The 22,173-nt window shown below is 37.4% G+C and overlaps 1 protein-coding gene across 1 annotated transcript in view; it reads left to right on the top strand.

Moving 5' to 3' along the window:
* LOC127427975 (metabotropic glutamate receptor 6-like) overlaps positions 1-21,255 on the top strand; it is a 33,843-nt gene extending 12,588 nt beyond the window's left edge. The window contains exons 3-11 of the mRNA XM_051675990.1: positions 3,075-3,291; positions 5,203-5,338; positions 5,635-5,789; positions 8,078-8,218; positions 8,695-8,895; positions 11,972-12,111; positions 12,191-12,814; positions 18,226-18,537; positions 21,016-21,255. Coding sequence (XP_051531950.1) covers positions 3,075-3,291; positions 5,203-5,338; positions 5,635-5,789; positions 8,078-8,218; positions 8,695-8,895; positions 11,972-12,111; positions 12,191-12,814; positions 18,226-18,537; positions 21,016-21,255 — 2,166 coding nt within the window. The remainder of the gene's footprint in view (positions 1-3,074; positions 3,292-5,202; positions 5,339-5,634; positions 5,790-8,077; positions 8,219-8,694; positions 8,896-11,971; positions 12,112-12,190; positions 12,815-18,225; positions 18,538-21,015) is intronic.
* The last annotated feature ends 918 nt before the right edge of the window (positions 21,256-22,173 follow it).

Below are 22,173 nucleotides of genomic sequence, written 5' to 3'. Positions count from 1 at the left end.
GAAAGAAAGTTTGTTTGTAACCACATGAGTAAATGATTTTAGGTGAATATCCCTTTAAAAGCAGCAAAAAATTGCTTTAAGGAATATTCCGGAAATTAAGTTCGATTGACAGCATTTATGGCATAAAAAATGTATTCCGACTTGTCAATCCAAAAAAATAAAAAAATAAAAATAACCTGCAACCTCGATTTTTGCTTTTTAAAATTTTTTTTTATATAGAAAACTAGGGATGAGTCGAAATAATTTTTTTGTGGTAAACATTATGCCACAAATGCTGCCGATTGAACATAACTTGTATCGAATCTGAAATATTCCTTAATAGAGATGCATAACAGTTCTATATCTTATGATTGGTAGATGACATTGCAGCAGATCTCCAAATTGGATTTGTTCCATATTGGTGCTCATGTTAGTGTTGTGTATTTACATTTATTATAACTTTCTGGAATACCTGATTCTGATTGGCCAATCGCACCATCTATTGGTCTGCTATTACTAAGTAACAACCGCACATCCACTAATAAATTTAAAATTAAAATAAAAAAACAATTATTTTAGCTCAAATACATTTTTTATGTTAATTTGTTTATTTATTATAAGTAGTCTTGTAATAAGCAGGATAATAAGCAGTCAGACGGTCATTTTTGCAAAATAAATAGCAACAAAACTCAGATGCAAACCAGAAGTGGATTCAACTAATTCTAGAGACTCTTTCTTCTCACATACTTACATAATTTCAATGCAGATCAATATTTAATGTCCATTTATTTATTGGGTAGGTATAGCTTTGTAAAAAGCGGGATAATGTACAATCATCCTGTCATTATTGCAAAAAATAATTAAATAGATACAATAAAAACCATCAAGACATCACGTCGGGGTTTATTTTGTGATAACGACTGGTTGACAGTACGTTATGCCTTACTCAGCATTTACGAATTAACTACAAATTTACAGTGTTATTATTTTGTACTTACATATTATAATTGTTATTATTATAGTCATTAATGTGCATAACACAGACACTGTAAAATTAAAGGATGCACTGCATTGCATGTGTAGTCTGACTCTGAAAGTTTTATTTCTTTTTCCTTATTAGAGTTTTTATCTTTTTAATTTGAGTTCTCACTTTAAAAAGAGTCATTTGGGATTTCTTTACATAAAAAGTCTTTGGGAAAACCATTAATAAATCACAGAGCCCCCACTAGATGCTCCGTGAACATATGCCTAATACTCCCATAACACTTCTTGGAAATGCTTGCCGTGGCTGCTGCCAGTGTTGACATGACTCATGCATGGAAAGGCTTGCAGGCTGTAATGCTTATGGTGCATAGCAACAAATTAGTATCTGAGAATAAAATCTGTTAGTAACATTCTTCGGCATCCATGTCTTTTTCATTGTATATTGGAATTAAATTGTAAATCAAATTTGGAATGATTTCGCAAACTTTGACTCTTGTTGCTTCTCATGAAAGATGTACTGTAAGTGCCTGGGTGGTCATGTGAACATTTGGTTAGTTGACGCAAACAAGATATTAGGATAAGATTTACATGAATGTATAAGGGAAGGTGTATGTTTTAAGTACTGTGACAGGTCACTGTTTCTTTTAAGTTTTGTACTTCTTTTATTCGCCTTTTTGCCTTGACTCATTCAATTTAAATGATGAATTTTAGCACAAATATTCCATGTTTCATTGAATTTGAGGCCAATAAAGCTGCATGCATTTTAATTTGAAAAGAATTAGTTAAATGCTAGTTTTAGTTAAAGTATAGTATGTCACACTGCAGGACTTTCAAAGTTATACCCTTTTATAGTAATGGATTTGGCAGATGCTTTCATCCAAAGTGATTTACAGAGCATTCAAGATATAGTTTTAATCACTATGTCCATTGAATGGAACAAACCCACAACCTTAGCATTACTAGCTCCATAATAATGATTTGAGCTACAGGAACACTTGTAGATGGATGGATCATACAGCACAGACTGTAACATATACATGTTACATGATGGGGGAGGAGCTAGCCAGCAGAATTAAATATATTGTATGGCTTATGGCTGAGAAATGGTAACCTTGTCTCTTGATCTCTGTCTCTCTCCCTCTGTGCTTAACGTAATTAGACTAAAACCCCTCTAATCCTTCCAGATAATCTGTCAAATGGTCCTCTCCCTCTTCTCTCCTTCTCCGTTCCGCATCCACCTTTTCCTCCCTGTCCTCTGGCTCTCTTCTTTAAAGTACCTTTCATTAAGCCACACAGGTGGGGCAGATATTAGATATTAGATATTACTTAAGAAAGTAGCACAACAGTAAATTAATCTTCTCATCCTTTTTTTTTTTAAACAAATGCATTTACAGTGGTAGCGCGTACCATCTGTATTTCACCAGGATTTTTATGTGCAATGGCAAACATGGGACTAAATCTAAGGCTGGGGTTATGTTTTGTTGCTGGAGACTTGCTATATTTTTGGAATCTGGAAATGGGACATAATGACTTTGAGTTATGTGTTATAGTTCCCCCCAAAATGAAAATCCTTGTCATCATTTTGTTCCAAAAGCAAATGACTTTCTTTCCTCTGTGCAACACAAAAAGAGATGTTAGGCAGTATGTTAGGCTCAGTCACCATTCACTTTCAATGTATGGAAAAAAAGACAATAAAAAAGTAAATTGTGACTGAGGCCAAACATCTAATTTTTGTGTTCCATGAAAGAAAGAAAGTCATTCAGGTTTGGAACAACAAGATGGGTCATCTATCTCTTTAATTATGAACTTTTAATACTGTTACAAAGGCCAGTAAAATCAGTTTTGCAAAGCAAAAATTCATTATGTTCCCTTTTTCATGTAATAATTAAAATTCATGTAGAGCACATTCATTGTAGGCATTCCTGTTGTTCAAATGGTAGAGCATCACACCCAGGTCATGATAAAATAGCTTGAATGCACTGTTGCTTTTGTAATCACGTTACTTTACTGGCTTTGGATAAAAGCGTCTGCCAAATGCATAAATGTAAAAAAGAGAATGAGGATAGGAAACATTAATGTCATTGATGTTTTCTGTGCTCTCCGTGTTGCAGATACCTCAGATCAGCTATGCTTCCACAGCACCTGAGCTTAGTGACAACAATCGCTATGAATTTTTCTCTCGAGTCGTGCCACCCGATTCCTTCCAGGCCCAGGCGATGGTGGACATCGTCAAAGCCATGGGGTGGAACTACGTTTCCACTCTGGCATCAGAAGGGAACTACGGAGAAAGTGGTGTAGATGCTTTTCTCCAGATATCCAGGGAAGCAGGTAAAGAAAATTTAAGTCATATTCATGTTACTGCTCCGTTGACAACACTTTAAAATAAGATTCTATTCGTCAACATCAAGTAATGCACTGAACAATATACTGTATTTTTTTTTTTTTTTTTTACTGCATTTACCAATCTTGGTTAATGTTAATTTATTGTTTGTAACTAATGTTAACATCATAGGTGTAGATTTAGGTAGGGATGATAGGGACATGTCCCTACCAACTTTCAGAAATCGACATTTAGGCAATTTTACCACACAGAAAATACTTTTACTTCGTATTATGTTTTTAATTTAATTTGAATTATTAAAGGTCCTTAGTATCATTATTCATGTGTAAATTATTGTCTTACCTCTTCTGAATCAGCTCATAAACAGTGTTGTCCCATGGCACCTGTTTCTTTTCTCAGCACTGTGAAAAGGATGCACCAATCACAGTCTTTTTTAAGATTTAAAAAAATAAAATCCTTTTCTGGAGATTACAGGGGCGGATTTCCATTGGTATGCTATGTCCAGTCCTTGAAATTAATAGATTTTTCCATGATTTTTACCAACATTTAGAATTTTATCCTTGCGATATGTCCCTACCAACTTTCAAACCAAACCTACGCCCTTGGTTAACATATACAACTTTAAATGTAAACAATTAATTGGAAACACTTTACAATATGGTTCCATTTGTTAACATTAGTAAATGCATTAGGTATCATGAACTGACAATGAAAAATATTTTTTAACAGCATTTATTAATCTTGGTTAATGTTAATTACCAATAAAAACAAAATAGTTTATTGTTAGTTCATATTGCATTAACAAATGTTAACATATACAACTTTTAAAAACATATTAGTAAATGTTAAAAATATCATTAACAATTGCTGTAAAAGTTTTGTACCTTGTTATTCATGTTCACAAATGTAGTTAACAAATACAACTTTATGTAAAGTGTAAACCAATGTAGTGTTACCAATGTATTAGTACGTGTAGAAATTAAACAAGATTAATAAATGCTGTTTCACTTTAAATGTAAAACAATTATCAGTATATGTACAAATGAACATTTAAGAAGATCAATAAATGCTGTAAAAGTTTAATATTTTTAAAAAATAACGAAATATTTAACTATGTTAACTATTACTTTATCCAGTGTTAATGAATACAACCTTATTGTAAAGTTTTACATTTTCATTTATTCAATTGGCAGACGCTTTTATGCAAAGCGACTTACAAAAGAGGAATAATACATCATAAGCAATTCATCTTAAGATGACAGTGGTACAAAAAATGCTGCATTACAAAGTTTCACTAGCATAGGAATGTAGCTCTGCTGAAATTATTTTAGGTATGCTGGAGCAGACCCAGTGACTCTTCTGTATGCCAGCATCAGAGCCTTGAACCATTCTGCTAGATTTGACCGTTCTGCTAGATTTCAGCACAAACACAAAAATAATTTATTGCATGGTCTAAATTCAGTACTTAAGATGAAATCTAATCTACATTTTTATTAAAAAAAAAATAAAAAAAAATAAAAAAATATATATATATATGTGCTTTGGTTGTCGCTAAGCCACCCAGATTTACCGCATCCTGATTTTCCATAACTATGATGAAATTCATCACACTCTAACTAAGGATTTAACACATCTGGTGTTGCATTTGTTGAGTAAAGAGGATAATGAGCAAGGGATGAAGGTTTCACATGATTTTTCTGTGGGTAAACAAGTCATTACACCCAGACTTAACACACATGCGACTGATCGGGCAGGTTTGCATGGGATTTTCTTATTGCAATCAGTGTGATATTTAATATTCAATACTTTCCGTATAATATTGCATGCATACTCTAGTCCTTATGAATGTACTCAAGGGTCCTTTGAAATTAGCCATCGTCTTAATTTGTTTTATTAAGGTGGTCTGTGCATCGCTCAGTCCATTAAAATTCCAAGGGAGCCTAGACCAGGAGAGTTTGACAAGATCATCAAAAGGCTAATGGAGACATCTAATGCCAGAGGGGTTATTATCTTCGCTAATGAAGATGACATCAAGTGAGTAGCCTTGTGGGGAAATTCTCAATATCTCTCTAAAGCAGGATATATATGGCATTGGAAGAATTTATTGGTGGCTAAAGAAAAGATCAATCGAGCAAATGCAAACATCCCGATTCCTTGAAACTATGCTGTGGTAAACTAAGACTTTTTCATTGTATGTTTTAGTAATCAACAAACCATTACCAAAATGGGATTTTATGATATTATTTAATAAAAATAAATGATTTATTAATTAGTGAGTTGATGATTTTCTGAGGCATCTGAGGGTCTGATTTTGTGTTCATCTACTATAGGCGCATCCTGGAAGCAGCAAAGAGAGCCAATCTTACAGGTCACTTTTTGTTTGTGGGTTCTGATAGCTGGGGAGCAAAGAGCTCACCCATCCTGAATCAGGAGGACGTGGCTGAGGGTGCGGTCACCATCCTACCTAAGCGGGCGTCAATTGAGGGTATGAAAACAAACGAGATGTTTCTGTTTAACTTATAAATAAATAGGTAGTTGAAAACTATAAATGGGTGGTTGACTTGAAATGCTTTTGGGAGCTGATATGTCCTGCTGTGTGACATGTTATACTCCATCTGAAACCAGCCACACTGCAAAAACAATGTTGTAACAGGTAAAAGATGGGCAAGGAGGGGGTGGGAACCGGCTGAAAAATCAACGTAAACTTTAATGACAGAACTGAATTTAAACAAACATAAACAAAACAAAGACGCACACACACAATACGTGCATCTCTCTCTCGAACTGGCGTCCCGGTTCCTCTTTATCCCTCTCCCGCTGATTGGGCTGATTCAGTGCCGGGCATCCATCATTATGGTCCGGCCACACACTCCTCCTCGTCACACTCCTCGGCCGCCAGATTCAGGCTGGGGAAACCTCCGGCATGACGTACTCCCCTCCCCTCCCTGGAGGGGGGGTGTTGCCCTTCCGGCCGTCCTTCTGTTGGCAGGTCTTCCCCGTTTATCTGGAGCCCTGGGAGAGACAAGGGGAGGGAGAGGGGAGAGGGAAAGAGTGAGAGGGAGAGACAGACAGAGAGAGAGAGAGAGAGAGAGAGAGAGAGAGAGAGAGAGAGAGATAAAAACTTGCTCGCCGGTCCCCGGACACGCCGTCACCTGGTCCTCAGCCACTCCTCCACCCTCTGGTGGACAACAGCCGCTCTTCCCCTGGCAGATGGCAGTGAGTCCTCCGACTCCTGGCGGCCGCCAGCGACTCCTCCGTCCCCTGACAGACAGCCGTGGCTCCTTCCCTGGCGGACGGGCAGTAGAGAGGACTCCATGACAGTGCATCCCTCCTCCTTCCTGGGTTTCGGCACCAATGTAATGGGTAAAGATGGGCAAGAAGGAGGTGGGAACCGGCTGAACAATCAACATAACTTTAATTACATAACTGAATTTAAACATAACATAAAACACACAGAGAGCGCGGCCGCGTGTGTCTCTCTCTTTCTCGAACTGGCGTCCACGGCTCCTCTTTATCCCTCTCCCGCTGATTGGGATGATTCAGCGCCGCGTGTCCATCATTACGGCCCGGCCACACCCTCTTTCTCATCACAAATGTACATGGAATATTTGTACTTTTCAAAATGAATATGTTACACTTACCATTTATAACAAGCTATTAAATGCAAAAAGGTGATTAAAATCATTTAAAAAACTACTAGGTATACATTGTAAAAAGTGGTAACCTGCAGTAGTTACATTATAGATACTGATCTAACCTTTAAAGTACATTTTTATGGTGTAAACTAATGTATTCTAGTTGTTTTAGTGATGTTAAATAATATTTTTTACTTCAATAAAACCAGTTAATTTAGGTGATACCACATGAAACAAAAAATTTTAGGAAGAATTTTTTAGGAATAGTTCACCCAAAAATGTAAATTCTCACATCATTTACTCACCCTCATGCCATCCCAGATGTGTATGACTTTCTTTCCTCTGCTAAACACAAACAAAGATTTTTAGAAAAATATCTCAGCTCTGTAGATCCACACAATGCAAGTGAAGACTCCAGTGGTTAAATCCATGTCTTTAGAAGTGATATAATAGGTATGGGTGATAAACAGAACAATATTTAATTCATTTTTACTATAAATATCCACTTTCACCAGCCTCAAATGCACACTCTTCTCTCTTAAGAGTTGTTCTTTTGTTTTTGGCAATTCGCATTCTTCGCCACCTACTGGGCAGGGACAAGAATTTATAGGAAAAAAGGACTTAAATATTGATCTGTTTCTCACCTACACCTTTAATATCGCTTAGTATGGATTGCTTTTATGCTGCCTTTATATGATTTTTGCAGCTTCAAAGATCCAGTCTCCATTCACTTGCATTGTATGGACCTACAGAGCTGAGATATTCTTCTAAAAATCTCCATTTGTGTTCTTCAGAAGAAAGAAAGTCATACACATCTGGGATGGCATGAGGAAAAGTAAATGATGAGAGAATTTACATTTTTGGGTGAATTATCCCTTTAAAAAATAATGTCAGTATACTGCACAAAGAATTTGTCGGGTAACCTAGAAAATGTGCTTCATGCAATTACATCTGTTCAAAGTCAAAACTGTTATTTAATCTGACTAAATCAACTGACTGTATTAGATTACACCAACAAAAGGAATTTTTATGGGTTTGATCATGTAGAAACAGATCCTTGAGTTAAAAATTGCAGGTTACCACTTATGAATGGCCAAGTTGTGTTTGATAACAATTTCATATTTCACCTGTTTCTCAGGATTTGACCAGTACTTCACCACAAGGTCTCTAGAAAACAACAGGAGGAACATCTGGTTCGCTGAGTTCTGGGAGGATGACTTCAAATGCAAACTTATGCGGTCAGGAACCAGATCGGAAAGCGGGCTAAGAAAATGCACAGGTGAAAAAATGATTTTGTTGTCATATATACCTACAATTTTAAGATTTTTAGAACTTAGTAAAGGTGTATGCCATATTTCATTTTTTGTGATTGAAAATGAGGCTGTGATGGATAGATGTACAATCTGTTCAATGGGTTAGACTGTTTAATTTCACTGTCCATTTGTTGTACAGACAGACCCTACCAAAATTAATGCCATTGATCGAGCCAGTGTTGCTGTGTCAGGCTGGATGGGCCGTTCAAACAAACAGAGGAATACTTTGATAGAGCCGCAGTGTTAAGTGAAATCAACCCACAAATGATTTATTCATAGCTGACTCTGCACACTGTATTAAGCTAGGATACAAAAAAAATGATACACCTCAACCTATGGCGTCTAACCTGACTAAAGTCTGTAAATCTGGGTCGAATGGATTATTCACTCAGTAAAGCTTTCATGCTTTTCAATTCCTGTCATGTTGTTTTTGATCTGCCAGGAGAGGAACGAATCAGCAGGGAATCAGCATACGAGCAGGAAGGGAAGGTGCAATTTGTGATTGACGCGGTGTATGCCATGGCCCACGCGCTCCACAGCATGCACATGGACCTCTGCCCAGGTGCCATGGGTGTTTGTGACAAAATGGATCCAGTGGATGGAAGAATGCTGCTAACGTACATCCGTGCTGTCAGTTTTAATGGTGAGCTGAGTGTTTTTATCTTCTCAAGGACACGACTAAAGCATGTCAGTAAACATGTCAAACACAGAGAAAAAATAGAGACCTTAAAGAAGTCAGAGTTTCAATGAATGGACTGGGTTGTATTCATACAAGATGTGTTGAATTGACTCAGGGATCTGAAGGTAAATCTTTATTTTCGAGGAATGTCTTTTTGAATTTGTGAGGCGAAACATTCTTTCAGGGCACTCTCCCTGAATAGGGTGCAAAAGGCCATGAAACTCTTATAAGTAAACATTTACTCTCTTAAAAGTAAATGTTCACAATTTTAACTGATAAGGAATGTAAAAATGTCGCAGGACATAAATGTTAATTAGTTACTGTAACTGATATTTACCTTACATGGTGAAAAATTATATTTTATTAAAAAGAAAATGCATGTCATTTTAAAATGGTGTAAACATATGTATGATTTACCTTACAGTTTAATGTGAAAATTAGCTTTATGTTTAACAATACAATACACTTTACTTTTACAGTAAACTATTGTTAAAATTACTGTAAAAATCAATAACTGGCCATTCCCAGAAGTCCCTGCCTGACCCATCTCGTTTGATTATATTTTTTTAATATTAATGTTTCTTAATTTTCATATCAAATATGTACATTGAGGTGTTTTATATATTTTTTTGTTTGTTATTTAGTTAGTATTAATTGCATTATTTTAGTGTCAGGTGTGTTACTGTGATTGTGTTTTGTGTTTGTGACATTGCTCCTGGAAAGGCCACTCTTGAAATTTATTTCATCATGTGGCCTTTTGTTTTACTACCTGTTTTACTGTTGTGGTTAACAGAACATTTTAAGTGCAAAGCGGATTTGTGTTGTTCCAGTAGGTTGTAATATTAACATTTTATCAGATGTGTTCAAATATACAGGCACCAAAATGACATCCATAATTCTTGGAACGTGGCCACTATATTTTTACCATGAATTTCAACCACAACTGCCCAGTTTTTTAGTGTAAATTTACAAGTTATTTTTTTTTCAACAAATGGCCATCAAAATAATGTTAATGCATTACCTTAAGATAATAACTTAATATTATATGAGCTGTTTTCTTTTCTGTTCATTTTATATGAGGATTTAGTTAACATTTTAGTCTAAATACATTTTAAAACCCTAATTTGTGAGATTTTGTGATTTTCTAGTAATAAACACTAATAAACATAGATGCACAAAGTTTATAAAATTATTAGATACAGTCAAGAAGGTCAAAACCTATGGTGGGATAAGATAAAATAACCATTTTAAGGGGGTATTCTGTGATACAGATATAATGTAATATTCTAGTTTAGTTAATCTAACATACGTATTTAATAGTTCAAACTAGGGCTGCAACTAATAATTATTTTGATAATCGATTATTTGTACAATTAATCGATTAATTGGAAGCAGAGCCAAATTATATTTCCTGTATTTTATTAAAATTTATTTATTAAGGGGGCCTGGGTAGCTCAGCAAGTAAAGACGCTGACTACCACACCTGGAGTCACAAATTCGAGTCCAGGGTGTGCTGAGTGACTCGAGTCAGGCTTCCTAAGCAACCAATTGGCCTGGTTGCTAGGGAGGGTAGAGTCACATGGGGTAACCTCCTCGTGGTCGCTATAATGTGTTGTTCTCACTCTCAGTGGGGTGCGTGGTGAGTTGTGCGTGGATGCCGTGGAGAATAGCGTGAAGCCTCCACATGCGCTATGTCTCCACGGTAATGCACTCAACAAGCCACGAGATAAGATGCGCGGATTGACGGTCTCATAAGCGGAGGCAACTGAGATTCATCTTCCGTCACCCGGATTGAGATGAGTCACTACGCCACCACCAGGACTTAGAGCATATTGGGAATTGGGCATTCCAAATTGTGGAAAAAAGGGGAGAAGAAAAAAAATGTATTTATTATAAAAATATAAGTGTCTTTGTGAACACAACACATATCCGACTAAACAATTTCGATAACATTTTCATTATCGAATATTATCGATTTTATCGATTAGTTGTTGCAGCACTAGTTCTCATAACGAAAACCATAGAATTTATTCATTCAATGCTAAAGTGTGGAAAGTGCCTCAGATAATAAATGTGCTTTGGCCAAATAGACCACTTCTCGAATCTAGGGTTCAGCCAATTCAGTAAGACTGACAGGTGAAAATAGGTAAGGAATAGTTTCTCTGGAAGGGGAAAGGCCAACACCAAAGCTGCTGTTTCTAAGGAGGGTTGTGAGTCCCTTGGGTTAGTCAGAGAGTGCTGTGAGAGGAGGTCAGCACTCAAACCAGCCTGAAGAGATCTACTAATGCACAACACAACAGTGCACAGACTTGTTTTAACCCCCCCCCCCCCCCCCCCCCACCTCCCTTCTCTCTCTCTCTCCTTGTCTTCATTTTTTCCTCGGGGCAGCCTCTCTCCAAACACAAGACGCTTTTCCCATTTCAGCCCTATTTCTCAGTAAAAATCCCTTTTCTTTTCGTCACTCAGTCTTTCAGTCCTTTGAGATTTCTATGAAAAGCACAGCTATTCAGTTTATGCACAGTGGACATCCACATAGTCCTTTGTTTTTGAGCGCCAGAGGGGCAATGAGCAAAACAGGCAGTTGTGGAGAACTTTCCCCTCTTGAACGCCTTGTTTGATTCTTTAACTCTGATTTACTTTGGTTTACTGAGGGGACATAAGACACAGATGGAATTTGCCTTTGTTCTCCTAACTGAGAGATTGTGTGAATTTCTTTCAATTGCAACAGCATATTGTCTTTTAAGAAGCCTTTGAAATTGACGAGTCACCTTCAAAGTTACGTTTCCCAAAGAGCAGGGGAAATTCTCTCTGGCCTTAGCTTCTGATGTTCCTTTGAAAAAATAAAGAAACAAAATAAATCCAAAAAGAACAATGGTGTGACGAAGAAGCTTATGAATAAACTTAAAAATAGCAGTGTATTGGTTGGGTGGATATACAGTTTTATGCCCTTGCAGTGGACTGTTTCTATCAGAATAACTGCATTTGAAATAATACCAAGTGATGCTGAACATCAGAACCCATGTCTCTGTTTACTCTGAAGGCAGCGCTGGTACAGGTGTGATGTTTAATGAGAATGGTGATGCCCCGGGACGATACGATATCTTTCAGTACCAGCTTTCCAACACCACCAACCCGGGATATAGAATCATCGGCCAGTGGACTAACCACTTACGCCTCAGTGTAAGCATATTAAGCCCCTCGGTTGTTTACGACAATTTCAAATGCTTGTTCATGAAACACATGTTTCTCTTTTTCTCAGGCTGAAGACATGCAGTGGTCCGGAGGGGATAAACAGGTTCCAGACTCTGTTTGCAGTTTCCCATGTGAATCTGGAGAGAGAAAGAGGATGGTGAAGGGTGTGCCATGTTGCTGGCACTGTGAATTATGTGACGGCTATCAGTACCTCCTGGACGAGTTTAACTGTGACACCTGCCCCTTTGACATGCGGCCCACCCTGAACCGCACCGGCTGCAGACCCACTCCCATTATAAAACTGGAGTGGAGCTCTCCATGGGCCATCATCCCGGTATTTCTCGCCGTGCTGGGCATCCTCGCCACATCCGGAGTCATCATCACATTCATCCGCTTCAACGACACCCCCATTGTCCGGGCTTCAGGCCGTGAGCTCAGCTATGTTCTTCTGACGGGCATCTTCCTCATATATCTTATAACGTTCCTCATGATCGCCGAGCCGGGCGCCGTGGTGTGCGCATTCCGCAGGTTGTTTTTGGGGCTGGGCATGTGTATCAGTTATGCTGCTATGCTCACTAAAACCAATCGAATCTACAGAATCTTCGAGCAGGGGAAAAAATCTGTCACACCACCAAAATTTATCAGCCCCACGTCTCAGCTGATCATCACCTTCATTCTGATCTCAGTACAGGTGTGTGAATGCTACTAGGCCACGAGCAATAGTGACTTTAATTATTAAAGGAATAGATCTATCTATCTATCTATCTATCTATCTATCATCTGTCTGTCTGTCTGTCTGTCTGTCTGTCTATCTGTCTATATACAGCTCTGGAAAAAATTAAGAGATCACTGCAAAATTATCAGTTTCTCTGGATTTTATATTTATAGGCATGTGTTTGAGTAAAATGAACATTTCTCCCAAATTCCAAATAAAAATATTGTCATTTAGAGCATTTATTTGCAGAAAATGACAACTGGTCAAAATAACAAAAAAGATGCAGTGTTTTCAGACTTCGAATAATGCAAAGAAAACAAGTTCATATTCATTTTTAAACAACACAATACTAATGTTTTAACTTAGGAAAAGTTCAGAAATCAATATTTGGTGGGATAACCCTAATTTTCAATCACAGCTTTCATGCATACTGGCATATTGGCACGTATTGGCATGCTTTCTGCCAGTCTTTCACATTGCTGTTGGGTATCTTTATGCCACTCCTGGCACAAACATTCAAGCAGCTCGGCTTTGTTTGATGGTTTGTGGCCATCCATCTTCCTCTTGATCACATTCCAGAGGTTTTCAATGGGGTTCATTTAATATTCAAAAATGTTCATTTTACTCAAACGCATACCTATATATAGTAAATCCAGAGAAACTGCTAATTTTTCAGTGGTCTCTTAATTTTTTCCAGAGCTGTCAATATGCATACATACATACTGTACATACTGTACATACACACACACACACACACACACACACAAATGTTTTAAATAGAAAAAACGTGCAAATATTACAGTTTTTCTCAATCGCTTTGGCTCAGTTCTTCAATGAGAATAATTTTTTTTCAAAACATTACGTTCAAATTACTGAACAATTAGTTTCTTGTTCACACCAGATTTGAATTTCTTATTCATTTAAGCAAATTGCTCATGTTTTGGCACAAGTGTACAAAAGAGTAAGTACAATTGTCTACAATTCGCACAATAACTAAATGCACATGGCTTGCTGATCAAAACTGATGAGTTGATTCTCAATGAAATTGTCATACTCTTCACTTTCTTCTAAACATTCTCTCATTGTTTAAGCCATTATGTGCAAATTAATCCATTCAGTTATCAAAATCTGTCAGACATACATGTATATTCTATAAATATCTATGACATGGAATGTTTTTTCGTTGTTGCGTTTTTTTTTTTGTTTTTTTTTTTGCATGGATGTCATTTTGTGGCAATTTTCTGTTCACTATATATGACTTTACATGTAAGAAATGTGTAAAAATGGACATGCAAATGTGAATTTTCTGTTTGCATGTAACACATTGCTACAAAAATACATTTACTGTATACATACAAATGTGCATATCCTTTTTATGTGTACTACAGTATTGTACAGTATTACCTTTCCCAGTAAACTTTTACCTACTGTTGAAATCGGTTTCTAAAAAGACATTCTTGTATAGTACAGTAAGCAGTCAGTGCCAACAAAAAAGTAGAACAAAAATGAAATTTGTATGTAACAAACATTTCCAGGGTTGACTGCCATGGTGAAAAAGCATCTAAACATTTTGACCAGTATGGCTCACACGATGACAAAACACTTTTCATTTTGATGGCATTGGCCAATTTACTGACACAATAACTAGGTTTTGAAGCATGAATTAAATGTTTTGGGCGAGTTACTACATTTTGCAGACATGCAATAAAGTTGTGATGTCCCATAAAACAGTTGTGACAATTGCACTTATAGTTTAGAGAATGTTAAGACTGTTTCAGTAAATGAGCCAAAGCGATTGAGAAAAACTGTAATTTCAACTAGATTTGCAGAGTTGAAATACCTGCGCTTACAAGGCAGCCAGTTAATAGTTTTGAAGTTTCAGGTAAGCTTAGGTTTAACTTGATTGGTTTATTTTTGATTTTTGAATTATTATTATAATGATTATTATAATGATTATGATTATTAGTATTATCATTATTACTTTTAATATAGTGGTAGGACATGTTTATCTTGTATATATTTTAGTTTTTTAAATCTTGTTTTTATGTAAAAAGCCTTGAGACACTACCTTTAAAGGCACTAAATAAATATACAATTTATTATTATTTTTAAATAGATGCAAGAAAAGAAAGACAAAATAGATGTCCAAAAAGTACCAATCAAAATCCACAACAAAAATATAACAATGATGTCATCACGGTTTTATCAATGTAAGTCAATAAGAGATTTTCAAAGTTTATTCTTAAATTTCTTAAAAATTATAAAGTTTGCAAAAATTAATCAACAAAACAAAGTTTGAATAGAGTCTGAATGTTTTTGTTTTGTTTTTTTTTAAATCCCCTTTTCTCCCCAATTTGGAATGCACAATTCCAACGCACCCCATTGAGAGCAGGAGCCACTAATAGCGATCACGAGGAGGTTACCCCATGTGACTCTACTCTCCCTAGCAACTGGGCCAATTTGGTTGCTTTGGAGATCTGGCTGGAGTCACTCAGCACACCCTGGATTTGAACTCACGACTCCAGGGGTGGTAGTCAGTGTCAATACTCGCTGAGCTACCCAGACCCCTAGAGTCTGATTGTTAAAGGAATAGTTCACCCAAAAATTTAAATTCTCTCATCATTTCCTCACCCTCATGCCATCCCAGATGTGTATGACTTTCTTTCTTCTGCAGAACACAAACAAAGATTTTTAGAAGAATATTTCAGCTCTGTGGGTCCATACAATGAAAGTAAATTGTGACCAGAACTTTGTAGCTCCAAAAATCACATGAAAATCACCCTCCAGTGGCTAAATCCATGTAAATTTTTACAGTAAGTCCTTTTGAACTATAAATGTTTGCTTCTGGTTACTCTCCAATGCGTGTCCATGAGAGGACCCAGTTCAGGCAGCCTCTCGCGTGACGTAAATGCGTTAGCATGTTCACGGGTGAACTGATGCGTGAGCGATACGACCAGAAGTGCAGCTCGGTTTGTTAACATCAGAACGCAGAACACCGCGATGGGAGAAAGGTGCCTCAAGCTGTTCCTGGCAGGGTACTCAGCCTTACAGGTGCATCTCAATAAATTAGAATGTCGTGGAAAAGTTCATTTATTTCAGTAATTCAAATCAAATTGTGAAACTCGTGGATTAAATAAATTCAATGCACACAGATTGAAGTAGTTTAAGTCTTTGGTTCTTTTAATTGTGATGATTTTGGCTCACATTTAACAAAAACCCACCAATTCACTATCACAAAAAATTAGAATATGGTGACATGCCAATCAGCTAATCAACTCAAAACACCTGCAAAGGTTTCCTGAGCCTTCAAAATGGTCTCTCAGTTTGGTTCACTAGGCTACACAATCATGGGGAAGACTGCTGATCTGACAGTTGTCCAGAAGACAATCATTGACACCCTTCACAAGGAGGGTAAGCCACAAACATTCATTGCCAAAGAAGCTAGCTGTTCACAGAGTGCTGTATCCAAGCATGTTAACAGAAAGTTGAGTGGAAGGAAAAAGCGTGGAAGAAAAAGATGCACAACCAACCGAGAGAACCGCAGCCTTATGATTGTCAAGCAAAATCGATTCAAGAATTTGGGTGAACTTCACAAGGAATGGACTGAGGCTGGGGTCAAGGCATCAAGAGCCACCACACACAGACATGTCAAGGAATTTGGCTACAGTTGTCGTATTCCTCTTGTTAAGCCACTCCTGAACCACAGACAATGTCAGAGGCGTCTTACCTGGGCTAAGGAGAAGAAAAACTGGACTGTTGCCCAGTGGTCCAAAGTCCTCTTTTCAGATGAGAGCAAGTTTTGTATTTCATTTGGAAACCAAGGTCCTAGAGTCTGGAGGAAGGGTGGAGAAGCTCATAGCCCAAGTTGCTTGAAGTCCAGTGTTAAGTTTCCACAGTCTGTGACGATTTGGGGTGCAATGTCATCTGCTGGTGTTGGTCCATTGTGTTTTTTGAAAACCAAAGTCACTGCACCCGTTTACCAAGTAATTTTGGAGCACTTCATGCTTCCTTCTGCTGACCAGCTTTTTAAAGATGCTGATTTCATTTTCCAGCAGGATTTGGCACCTGCCCACACTGCCAAAAGCACCAAAAGGTGGTTAAATGACCATGGTGTTGGTGTGCTTGACTGGCCAGCAAACTCACCAGACCTGAACCCCATAGAGAATCTATGGGGTATTGTCAAGAGGAAAATGAGAAACAAGAGACCAAAAAATGCAGATGAGCTGAAGGCCACTGTCAAAGAAACCTGGGCTTCCATACCACCACAGCAGTGCCACAAACTGATCACCTCCATGCCACGCCGAATTGAGGCAGTAATTAAAGCAAAAGGAGCCCCTACCAAGTATTGAGTACATATACAGTAAATGAACATACTTTCCAGAAGGCCAACAATTCACTAAAAATGTTTTTTTTATTGGTCTTATGATGTATTCTAATTTTTTGAGATAGTGAATTGGTGGGTTTTTGTTAAATGTGAGCCAAAATCATCACAATTAAAAGAACCAAAGACTTAAACTACTTCAGTCTGTGTGCATTGAATTTATTTAATACACGAGTTTCACAATTTGAGTTGAATTACTGAAATAAATGAACTTTTCCACGACATTCTAATTTATTGAGATGCACCTGTACAGGCTCCATATGGTTAGGAACAGGGTGGGGGCATCTGCTGCCTGCCAGGAAAAAGCTTCATTGGTTTTGCTTTCATCTGAATATGCCAACGCGCTTACGTCACGCGAGAGGCTGCGTGACCTTGGTCCTCTCTTGGACGCGCATTGGAGAGTGACCGGAAGTGAACATTTATAGTGTAAAAGGACTGGATCTGTTTCTCACCCAAAGTGATCATATCACTTGAGAACATTCATTTAACCACAGAGCTGAGATATTCTTCTAAAAATCTTAATTTCTGTGTTCTGCAGAAGAAAGAAAGTCATACACATCTAGGATGGCATGAGTGTGCAAATGACGAGAGAATTTTCATTTTTATGTGAACTATCCATTTAAGCAGCTCAGGCTAAATTAATTAATTGGAGCATAATCAATACTAAATGAACAATGTAGTTCAGATAAGTGTGTATGTGGAACCCCTTAGTTCTCTGCAGCCACTTTGCTTTGGGTCTATAAAATACTTTTTTATTCCCAAGGACCTTTTAGCATTGAATAATTTAAGACATGCAAGATTTTAAGTGAAGCACAGAGAAGTGCAGTAAATCCTCTGAAAGCTCTTCTCTTTAGTGTCCTCCATTAATAGTCATGCTTGCACATTAATATTCAAAAAGTATTAGGCTTGAATTTTATTCTTAACGGTGAACTGTGATTTCAATGACCATTGCGCAAAGACACTGATATTGTATGAATGTTCCTTCATGACCTTTCTCTGCTCGCAGCTCCTGAGTATTTTCATTTGGTTTGGAGTGGTTCCCCCTCACACCATTATCGATTTCGAAGAGCTGCGCCCCCCCAACCCTGAGTATGCACGTGGGATCCTGAAATGTGATATGTCAGATCTCTCACTGATCGGCTGTCTGAGCTACAGTATGGGGCTGATGGTCACATGTACAGTCTATGCCATCAAAAGCAGGGGGGTTCCCGAGACCTTCAATGAGGCCAAACCCATTGGCTTCACCATGTACACCACCTGTATCATCTGGTTGGCCTTTGTACCCATCTTCTTCGGCACATCACAATCCACAGAAAAGGTAAATTGTTAATGAAGCTATAAATGAAGAAAAATATACTGTTACTATATCTATATATCTAAAAAAATTAGAAGATAAAGAACAGAGAGCCACATGTTTTTGATTTTCTGCAGTTTTGTTTTGTTTATGCAGCAACATTTATTCGATAAGTCTAAAAGGTAACACTTGTTATTCTACAAACTTTGTTTAGGGTTTTTTCAAACTCCCTAAACGAAGACCAGAATTTCTGACTGTAACTCCTCCAAGCTCCTACATCCACCAAACTCTGTACAGACCTTAAGACTGGAATAGTGTGCTATGTCTTTCCTAACTGATCAGACTTAGGGTTTTCACCACTGATATACATATAGAACTGGATCGCTGATGCAACGGTAAACTGCCAGCAGGAGGTGAAGCCACCGGAAGTGTTCGAGCAGCCATCTTGGTATGCCCAAACTGTCATAGAGCATCAATGACTGACAGGCGAAAACACCCCCGTTTTACAGTCTCTGATCTCCTGATACAACAGTCGCATTTAGCCCTCTAGTGACAAGCATGTTTAATGTTTAATTTGCTCGTTCTGGATAATCATTATGAGGATCACGATGTCAGAGCATTCACCTGCCCCCGTGTTCAGTCTATCAGTGCAGCTCAACGACCACCAAAAGTAGGAAAAACTGTAATATCTGCTTGTTTAGGGTAACAATACATCCTTACCCCCGAACGGGACTTTAAAAAAGTCAGACCGGGATTTCTAAATCTCCTTAAGTGCCTGTGATTTGCTTGTTTTCATATTGAAGTGCTCTCTGTAGTCATACATGGATACATGTCATAAATACGTGTTTGTTTGCCATTTAAACCTAGCGTATCAGTTTAATTTTAACCACATTTAACCACATCTAATTAATCTTAATGCTAATTTATGAAAATACAGTAGTTCACTGTTAAATCATGTTAGTTCAGAATCAGAATGCGTTAACATATACAACTTTTCATTATAAAAATGTATTAGTACATGTTGGAATTCACATTAACCAAGATTATACAGGTTTGGAACAACATCAGGGTGAGTAAATGATGACAGAATTTTGATTTCTGGGTGAACTATACCTTTAACTATCCCTGTAATTACTATTTAAATGCAAAACTCATTTTTGTTGGCCTAACAGCGTACTGTTAAGATGTTAACCACACCATGCATTTAGTCATTCAGTTTTCCACATCTATTCAATCTGTGGGGGATGGTTTAGCCAACAAAGCAGAGGGATTTAAAAATGGAAAGTATACTCTGACTAATAGAGAGGTCTTTTAGTGGCCGGTCAACCGCAGTGCTCTTGCCCCTCAGGTGCACTTCAAGTCTTTTTGGTTCTTTTTGAATGAAAAGAAAGGCACGCAAGAAAAAGAGACCAGATATGCCCAATTGCATGCAGGAGCAACATAGTCTAATATTGGGCCATGTGTGGCCTGTGGCCAATTTATTTATTTTTGTACGTTTATCTTACATTTTATCATAATGCGGTTCAATTTTAAAGTCTACTTTGTGTAGCATTATAATTCCCTGGAATTTTTTAAACATCATGTTACAGTAAGATGTGATTGCCCAAGCTATTGATTGGGCTTATGTAACATTTACTTAAAGACACTTTAGTTGTGTATTGCAGGAGACTTTTTGCAGTCTTTATTTTGTTACTAGCATTTGATTTGTAAAGTCTCATGAAATGTCAGCGTTCTCCGTAGGCTATCATGGTATTTATATATTATAAATTAACACTGTGTTTGCGTGTTCACCAGTTATAATAAATGAATGACTCACATACCGATAAAAATGATGCATCAGTTATACTGCCTGTCAGGGTTTATTCGTCTGGCTCTCATTAGCTGCAGAATATCAGTGAAGATTATACAATGGAGCTCAAATGTCCACTTGTTATAATGTGAATATTACAGAATTTCGTATTATTTTGTACATCCCCCTTTTGATATAATGAAAGCATGCACTTGAGCTGGCATGGACTCTGCAAGTTTTTTCAAAACCTCATTATTCATGTTATCCCAGAATGATTTGAAAATATTCCAAAGAGCATCTTTTGTTTTTCAGTGGAAGCAAGAAAATCTGATCTTCTGAACAAAGGAGCTAACATGGTCAATGTCACAAATTTGCTTATTTGATTATTGACCTAGAAATAGTGCAGAATCTTAAATACTACTAGTTTGTTTTGTTTCTACATCTACGTTTAGATTTTGAATCTCCCATTTTCAACTTCACTGTATGTACTGTGGCACTTACATGGAATAAAATTATTAGTCATCAAACTGATCTCCAGAAAATGAATTGATCTCTCAACATGATCCCTGTGACAATCAACAGAGAGTGTGCATGCTAAATGTGAAGTGATATCTCAACATTAAAACCCTGACGGCTCATCTACATCATGTGATAGGTCATGGCTGAGGGCAAGCTAAAACATCACCTCTTAATCTTTTTCCATCCTCAACCAGATGTTCATTCAGACCACCACGCTGACAGTGTCCATGAGCTTGAGTGCCACAGTGTCCCTTGGAATGCTGTACATACCCAAAGTGTATGTGATCATCTTCCACCCAGAGCAGAATGTTCAGAAACGCAAGCGTAGCTTCAAAGCTGTGGCTCAGGCTGCCACCGTCTCGACTCATCTCTCGCAGAAATCCAACGACAAACAGAATGGAGAGACCAAAATTGAACCTGATAGATCCCAGTGAAGGAGGTAAAGAGATCATTTTACTGTTGACTTTGCAGCAGCAACCTGTACTGAACGGGCATCATGCAAGTGTTTTATTTGAGGGGTACCAGAGGTGTCCTAGGCCAGGGGTTTTCAAACTGGATTCGGGGAACCCCAAGGAGGCCCTAGGGTGTTCACGGAAAAAGTGTGAAAAAATATGCTAAAACAAAGTTTAAAAGTTTACATTTAACAAATTCGACATTATTACTGTTTTATTCTGCTTTCTAAAGGTTTTCTAAACAATTGCTTATATATATATATATATATATATATATATATATACACACACACACACACACACTGTAAATTAACTTATTTACAGTACCAAAGAAACTTTGGATTTTTGGATGTTGCAACTTGGTTCAAAAATCATAGGGGCATGTGCCCTCTAAGTTGGAATGTGCGTGACAATTCTGGTACTGAATCATAGCCTTCCTGATACAATTTTTGCACAATCTTTTTAATGTCCTTTTAAAATGTTCTGCAATTTGATTTGTACTTGACCAAGTTTCATAGCATCTAACATTTCCCCATATATTTATCTCTAGGTTACAAAGGCCTGTGAGACATGCATCTTGCTACAACCAGGCAAAGGATATGATCAAGACACTAGCTTTCAGGCAAACTGTTGTGTTTGCTAAATCACATTCAGTTTGCAGTTTTAAATGAACAAGAGTCACCAAAGGATATGGTAGTTTTTGTCACATCTGCGACAAAACAAGAGTCCGGGTGAGAATGCTTATGAAACATTAATATGTGCAATATGAACATAAATTACAGGACAAATGGATTCTTTATGTGGAACTGTCATATCAGCTTTGAAGCTGAAACATATTTGTCCCTTTTTATATTTTCCTGGTCACCACTGCATTACCAGTTAAGTTTAAATGATAGGTAA

This window comes from Myxocyprinus asiaticus, chromosome 37, assembly GCF_019703515.2.
Source record: "Myxocyprinus asiaticus isolate MX2 ecotype Aquarium Trade chromosome 37, UBuf_Myxa_2, whole genome shotgun sequence".
NCBI lineage: Eukaryota > Metazoa > Chordata > Actinopteri > Cypriniformes > Catostomidae > Myxocyprinus > Myxocyprinus asiaticus.
The sequence above is the reverse complement of the archived record's forward strand: the minus strand, read 5'-3'. Positions and strand labels throughout refer to the sequence as shown.